General features: G+C 48.1%; 1 protein-coding gene across 1 annotated transcript in view; it reads left to right on the top strand.

The window, feature by feature from the left end:
• The window catches only part of DHX37 (DEAH-box helicase 37), a 40,181-nt gene that overhangs the window by 23,750 nt on the left and 8,456 nt on the right, over window positions 1-7,975 (top strand). The window contains exons 16-18 of the mRNA XM_003796039.3: window positions 2,190-2,301; window positions 5,447-5,553; window positions 5,645-5,833. Coding sequence (XP_003796087.1) covers window positions 2,190-2,301; window positions 5,447-5,553; window positions 5,645-5,833 — 408 coding nt within the window. The remainder of the gene's footprint in view (window positions 1-2,189; window positions 2,302-5,446; window positions 5,554-5,644; window positions 5,834-7,975) is intronic.

Here is a 7,975-nt window from a genome sequence, read left to right as displayed (position 1 = left end):
CACAACGCCTGGCCATTTTTTTTTTTGGTTGCAGCCATCATTGTTGTTTGGCGGGTCCGGGCTGGGGATTCGAACCTGCCACCTTGGGTGTATGTGGCTGGCGCCTTAGCCGCTTGAGCCACAGGCGCCGAGCCGAGTGTGCTGTTATTTTTAATAGCTTTATTGCTGTTCTTTTCAACAGTATCATTATTTTTGGGGTTTTTTTTTTATTTTTTTAACAGTATTATTAATATTTTTTTTTTAGAAACAGAGTCTCACTTTGTCACGCTTGGTGTAGAGTACCAAGGCATCACAGCTCACAGCAACCTCCAGCTCTTGGGCTTAAGTTAATCTCTCGCCTCAGCCTCCTGAGTAGCTGGAACTACAGGCACCTGCCATAACACTTGGCTATTTTTTGTTGCAGTTTGGCCTGGGCTGGGTTTGAACCTGCCACCCTCGGTATGTAGGGCCAGCGCTCTACTCACCAAGCCACAGCCACCACCCAGTATTATTATTTTTAAATAGATTAATCTTATTTTATTAATCCCCAAATTGCAGATTTTTATATTTTTGTTTGTGCAGCCACTAATTTCTTCTGTTCTTCTCAGGCTTGGTCTAAACCTGTGATCAAGTCAGACCAAATCATTTGTGACTTTTAAATAAATACAAAAACAACCCCACAATATCAATAAAATGATATATTTAAGTTTGAAAAGATCAGAAGACAGCAGGAAGCTAGTCGTCCTTTCTCACCATCGTCATGGACTCTCCATTAATGGTGGAAGAGTTATGAATGATTAGGAAGGGAAAATAAAAGTATATTCCAGGCGTCTAACACTTAAAATTACGTTCAATTTTTAACCCAAAAGTATTTGAAGACTTTTATAAAGAAGACCAAAAGGCAAAAAGTATGCTTTCAGGTTTAAACATCAACCAGATGAAATTTTTTTTTTTGGGGGGGGATAGAGTTTGACTTTGTCGCCCTTGGTAGAATGCTGTGGTCTCATAGCTCATAGCAACTTCCAACTTGGGCTCAAGTGATTCTCTTGCCTCAGCCTCCCAAGTAGTTGGGACTATAGGCACCCGCCACAACGCCTGGCTGTTTTTAGAGATGGGATCTCGCTCTGACTCAGGCTGGTCTCAAACTTGTGAGCTCAGGCAATTTACTTGCCTCGGCCTCCCAGAGTGCAGATGAAATTCTTAACTGGTAATCTTTGTTTAGTTTGGCAGAGTGAAGACTTATGAAATTGGTTAACTACCTTGCAATATTTTTGAAATCTTAAATCATACACACACTTGAGATCTCCAGACATGTGCACAGCAACATTCACAAAACTCCCAACAGATGCAAACATTCAAAATGTTAAACGTTAAGGGAAAAGGTAGGTAGTATGAACCATAGAGAACATTTATAGAAACTGGATTTTATAAGACAGCTTTTTTTTTCAAAGTAAGATGCCTTTTGAGTTAAAGCTCATACACTGTAACTGGACAGTACATTTCGCTTCTAGTTACTAGAAGACATCAACATTATTTTTAATTATAAAAATAGAAAATTCAGAAAATATATAAAGAAAACCAGTTGGAAGTAGCAATAGTTAAAATTTACCATGTTCTGGGTGCCAAGCACTGTTTTAAGAACTGTATGTATGGCTTGGCGCCTGTGGCTCAAGTGGTTAAGGCACCAGCCACATGCACCTAAGGTGGCAGGTTCGAATCCCGCCCGGGCCCACCAAAAACAACAGTGACGGTTGCAACCAAAAAAATAGCCAGGCATTATGGCGGGCGCCTGTGGTCCCAGCTACTTGGGAGGCTGAGGCAGGAGACTCACTTGAGCCCAGGAGTTGGAGGTTGCTATGAGCTGTGATGCCACAGCACTCTACCCAGGGGGATAGCTTGAGGCTCTGTCTCAAAAAAAGAACTGTATGTATAAAATCTAATTAATTTTCACCAACTCTTAGGTGGTACCTGTGGCTCAAAGGGTTAGCTAGCCGGTGGAGGTGGCAGGTTCAAACCCAGCCCCAGCCAAAAACTGCAAAAAAAATTTTTTTTCACCAACTCTATATGGGGCAGCTATAGTCTGAGCCATGTTTCACAGGTGAGAAAATTGAGGCATACGAGTGTAAGTCCTCTAGTGAGTAGCAGGATCCAGATTCAGGCTCAGGTGCTTTGACTGAGGCTGGTTTTTCTCATCCATCCTCTCTGCACAGGCTGTATTCCTCTGCAGTGTTTGGTGACTTTGAGCAGTTTCCTCCTCCAGAAATCACCCGGAGGCCTGTTGAGGACTTAATCCTTCAAATGAAAGCTCTCAACATTGAGAAGGTGAGTTGCTGCCCCCATTCATGCTGTCACCCACCAGTCCCCTGTGGGCCACCTCTCTTTCTCCAAGAGCCAGGGCACCCAAGAGCTAACCTAGTGCCTGCCTCGCCTATAGCAACTGGTTACAGAACGTTGCATCAGCAGGTGCCCCAGGGCCTCTGGTCTCCTGTGATATCTGAGTCCCCCTTGGACACCCAGGGGATGGCACCTGGTGCTATACACCTCTCATAGGCTGTCAGTCCTTGGGGCTCACCAAATTTTCTGACTCTTCCTGTCCGAAGTCTTTCTGACCCACTCCTCCAGTGGAGAGGAGCAGTTCTGTCTAGGTGGCCCCCTAACCTGACTCCAGGATGAGGAGGGCCAGGCAGGGAGTGCCCTGCACCATGCTGTATGCTACACCCTGTGCCACCCTGTCTTGTTAAACAAATGAAGAAACTGAGTCACAGAAGCAAAGGTGTTGGTCCAGGGACAAACACCTAATAAGTGACAGAACCCAGATGGTCGTCTGGTTTTTCTGATTATGTTTAAAATTATAAAAATTTAGGTAGGCTAGGCACAGTGGCTCAATACCTATAATTCTGGCACTTTGGGAGGCTGAAGCAGGAGGATCTCTTCCAGCCATGAGTTCAAGACAAACCTGGCAACATAGTAAGACCCTGCCTCTACAAGAAATGTTTTAAAACTTAGCCAGACATGGTGGCATGAGCCTACAATCCTAGTTAGGAAACCGAGGCAGGAAGATCACTTGAGCCCAGGAGTTCAAGGCTGCAGAGAGCATTGCACTCCAGTCTGGGCGACCAAACACATAATATCCTATATTGTTATCGCTGTGGGTTTTGTTGTTGTTGTTTTGAGACCAAGTCTCACTATGCCACCCTTCAATAGAGTGCTGTGGCATCATAGCTCACAGCAACCTCAAACTCTTGGGCTTCAGCAGTTCTCTTGCCTCAGCTTCCCAAGTAGCTGGGAGGCACTACAAGTGCTGGCCACAATTCCCGACTATTTTTTGTTACAGTTGTCATTGTTGATTAGCTGGCCTGGGCCAGGTTTGAACCTGCCAACTTCAGTGTATGTGGCTGGCACCAACTATAACCACTGTGCTATGGGTGCCCAGCCATCACCGTGATTTTTTTAATTTTGCATGATATTTATATATTGTCTTGAGCTTAATGTTTTCACCTAATAAAAATAATGGCACCGTTCACACATTGGGTACCTGGTATGTGCTGGCCACTCTACACACGTAGCTTCATTTTTTTTTTTTTTTTTTTTTTTTTTGAGACAGAGCCTCAAGCTGTCCCCCCCGGTAGAGTGCTGTGGCATCATAGCTCACAGCAACATCCCAACTCCTGGGCTCAAGCGAGTCTCCTGCCTCTGCCGCCCAAGTTGCTGGGACCACAGGCGCCTACCACAACACCCGGCTATTTTTTGTTTACAGCCATCATTGTTGTTTGGTGGGCCTGGACTGGATTCGAACCTGCCACCTTAGGTGTATGTGGCTGGCGCCTTAGCCACCTGAGCCACAGACGCTGAACCCATAGCTTCATTTTATTCTCACCATGACTACAGGAAGTTACTGGCTTTATCATCCCCATTTTACAGATGAGGAAACGTAGACACTGAGATGTGCCTGGGCCATGGATCACATGGCTAGAAGGTATCACTTCAGGGATTGGCTCTAAGTCTGGCTTAAGAAATGCCTTCCCAGGTGGCGCCTGTGGCTCAAAAGGGTATGGCACCGATTCCATATGCCGGAGGTGGCAGGTTCAAACCCAGCCCCAGCCAGAAAAAAAAGAAATGCCTTTTCACAGGGAGATCAAGATACCTGTTCAGAGGAATTCTTTGGTGGCTTCCTGTAGCTTTTTTTTTTTTTTCAGGCAGTCTCACTCTGTTGCCCTGGGCTTGAGTGCCATGGTATCACAGCCTACAGCAACCCCAAACTCTTGGGCTCCAGCTATTCTTTTGCCTCAGCCTCCCAAGTAGCTGGGACTACAGATTCCTGCCACAATACCATTTATAAAGGCAGGGCCTCGCTCTAGCTCAGGCTGGTCTTGAACCTCTGAGCTCAAGTAATCCACCCATCTCTGCCTCCCAGAGTTCTAGGATTACAGGCATAAATGAGCCACTGCATCTGACTTTTTTTTTTTTTTTTTTAAACAGAGTCTTACTTGTACTCCCTGGGGTAGAATGCTGTGGCATCACAGCTCACAGCACCCTCCAACTCCTGGGCTCAAGTGATCCTCTTGTCTCAGCCTCCTGAGTAGCTGAAACTACAGACACCTGCCACACCTGGCTAGTTTTTAGAGATGGGTCTTGCTCTTGCTCACGCCGGTCTTGAACTCCTGACCTCCAGAAGTCTACCTGTCTCAGCCTCAAAGAGTACTGGGATTATCTAGCCCTTTCCTCTAGCTCTTAAGTAAAATCTGGGGTCTGAGGCTCAGCCTAGCTTGGGCCCTGATTGCCCTCTGCCCATCCTTGCCTCCTAGGGCTACCTCCCTGCCTGCACCCACTCTTGAAGCAACTTCACCGAGATAACTCCCATGCCAGACAGCCCTCCCACCTACAATGTGGAGTTGGCGGTTTGGGCATACTCAGAGGTGTGCATCATCATCACCATCAGTGACTGTTTTCATCACTGTGGCTGAATCGTACTGCACTATAGGGGTAGGCCCACATCTTGTTTGTCCATCATCCCTTGATGAACACTCTGTTGCCCAGTATTGCTATGAAGCATTACAGGGCCACAAGCATTTATCTGAACACTGGTTTCGGTTGGTCAGTTTCTCTAAGATGCCACCAGTCCTGAGCCTGATCACTCTCTGTCCTCTCACCATTTCACTGTCAGGTACCTTTGCTCCTGTGACTCCTCACTGACTACTGTGGCCCTTCCTGGCTGCGTGAGTGCACAGTGAATGCAGAGTTTTGTCTTTTGGGCTCCTCTACCTCCCACCTCCAAGAGCAGCCCTTGGTGCCCACTAGGCACTTTGCAGTGAGTGGACGTCATACAAAGGAGGCTCTGTGTTTCACCTGGTGTCCCGTGTCCCAGCTGGTGTGAGCGGTGCCCAGAGATAGGTGGAAAGGGGCACCACACTTGCCTCTGGGCATCAACTCAGCCCCTGCCATGTGTCCCTGTGTCCCTGTGTCCCAGGTCATCAACTTCCCCTTCCCGACGCCTCCATCTGTGGAAGCCCTCATTGCTGCCGAGGAGCTGCTGATCGCGCTGGGTGCCCTAGAGGCGCCCCAGGAAGCAGAGAGGTAGGGCAGGGGGTCGGTGGGGAGGGCAGAGGAGGACCCACTTCCCTCCCTGTCCTCGAAGTCCCCGAACACCACAACCCTGCATCTCCAGGGTGAAGCAGCTGCAGAGTCCTCGGCTGAGCTGCCCCATCACTGCACTGGGCAGGACCATGGCTGCCTTCCCTGTGGCACCCCGCTATGCCAAGATGTTGGCCCTGAGCCGGCAACATGGCTGCTTGCCCTACGCCATCATCATTGTGGCCGCCATGACAGTCCGGGAGCTGTTTGAGGAACTAGACAGGTGGGAGACTGGGGGCTGGTACTCCTGGGGAGTTGTGGTTTGTTGGATGGCTTTGTGCAAGACCATTATTCTCTCTGAGCCCTTTGATGTTCTGATCTCTGACAGCCATGGTGTTTTTCACTGCTGCCCCTTAGAGATTAGATGAGATGGTGAGACTTGGAGGTAGGAGGTCCCTCATCATCAGAGGGACGTTGATTCCAGCAAACTCCTTCACTACCAAAGCAGTGAAGGGTGGTGCTAAGAATATGAAAGTATGCAGGGCGGTGCCTGTGGCTCAGTGAGCAGGGCTCCGGCCCCATATACTGAGAGTGGCAGGTTTGAACCCATCCCTAGCCAAACTGCAACAAAAAACAGCCAAGTGTTGTGGTGGGCACCTGTAGTCCCAGCTACTCAGGAGGCTGAGGCAAGAGAATCGCCTAAGCCCAAGAGCTGGAGGTTGCTATGAGCTGTGACACCATGGCACTCTACTGAGGGCAACAAAGTGAGACTCTGTCTCTAACAAAAAAAAAAAAATGAAAGTATGCTTAGTCTATCACACATTTAACAAAAATCTAGACTTTAGTTACGACTATATGCTTGTTCATAAGATGAGAGACTATGTAATGATTTCCTGGCATCCTTCATAAAATCAACCACTACACGTAAGGTCTTGAAACCCAGATGTCTTAGCCAGGGGTCCTCAAACTTTTTAAACAGGGGGCCAGTTCACTGTCCCTCAGACTGTTGGAGGGCTGGACTGCAGGCCTGGGACAAGTTGGCTGCTAAGCAGGACAGGTAGCGGCAGCAAAAACACCCAGTGGGCTGAAAAATGTCCTCAGCAGGCCACATGTGGCCCGTGGACTGTAGTTTGAGAACCCCTGTTAACCTCCGCAGATCCCTGGATCAGAATCTTTCGGTTCCAGTGTCTCTCATAAAACTCCTTAGCCTGGGCTCAGTGTCTGTAACTCAGTGGTTAGGGCGCTGGCCACATACACCAGAGCTGGCGGGTTTGAACCCCACCCAGGCCTACTAAACAACAATGACAACTACAACAAAAAAAATAGCTAGGCTTTGGTGGGGTGCCTGTAGTCCCAACTACTTGGGAGACTGAGGCAAGAAAATTGCTTAAGCCTAAGAGTTCGAGATTTCTGTGACATGTGACGTGAGGTTGCTGTGAGCTGTGATGGTATAGCAGTCTACCAAGGGCAACATAGTGAGACTCTCAAAAAAAAAAAACCAAAAAAAAAACTCCTTAGCCCGGTGCAGTGGTTCACACCTGTGATCCTAGGACTCTGGGAAGCTGAGGCGGGTAGATAGCTTGGTCTCAACAGCTTGAAACCAGCCTGAGCTCAAGAGTAGGACCCCATTTCCACCAAAACTAGAAATATTAGCTATGCTTTGTGGCAGGCACCTGTAGTCTCAGCTACTCAGGAGTATGTGGGATCTGAGGCAAGAGGATCACTTAAGGCCAGGGTGTGAGGTCACTGTGCACTAGACTGACACCATGGCACTCTAGCCTGAGTGACAGAGTGAGACAGTCTCCCCCCCCAAAAAAGGAGTGGTGCCTGTGGCTCAGCGAGTAGGGTGCTGGCCCCATATACCCATGGTGGTGGGTTCAAACCCGACCCCAGCCAAATGTAACAAAAAAAATAGCTAGGCATTGTGTCATCGCCTGTAGTCCCAGCTCCTTGGGAGGCTGAGGCAGGAGAATCGCCTAAGCCCAGGAGTTGCAAGTTGCTATAAGCTGTGATGCCACGGCACTCTACCCAGGGTGATAAAGTGAGACTCTGTCTCTACACACACACACACACACACACACACACACACACACACACACAAAAGCAAACTCTTCAAGTAGCATCTGTAGCATCATGGCCAAGAGCTCAGAGTCTGGGTGTGACCTGGATTTCACTGTGCCATTGGGAGCTGTCTGCCCTTGGGCAAGTGACTGCACCTCTCTGGCGCTTATTTTCTCTATCTAGAAAATGGGGATAATGACAACAATTGGATTATTGTTAGAATTAATACAAACAAAGCACTTTTCACCATGCCAGGCACACATATTAGCTATTATTTTCAGGTTGGGAAACCACTGGCATGCTCATTCACCCAGTCCCCATTTTCTGACTATTCCAGCAGTTTTCACTTCTTTTTTTTTTTTTT

The sequence above is a fragment of the Otolemur garnettii genome, unplaced genomic scaffold (assembly GCF_000181295.1).
Source record: "Otolemur garnettii isolate 467f Iridium unplaced genomic scaffold, OtoGar3 scaffold00099, whole genome shotgun sequence".
Classification (NCBI taxonomy): Eukaryota; Metazoa; Chordata; class Mammalia; order Primates; family Galagidae; genus Otolemur; species Otolemur garnettii.
The sequence above is the reverse complement of the archived record's forward strand: the minus strand, read 5'-3'. Positions and strand labels throughout refer to the sequence as shown.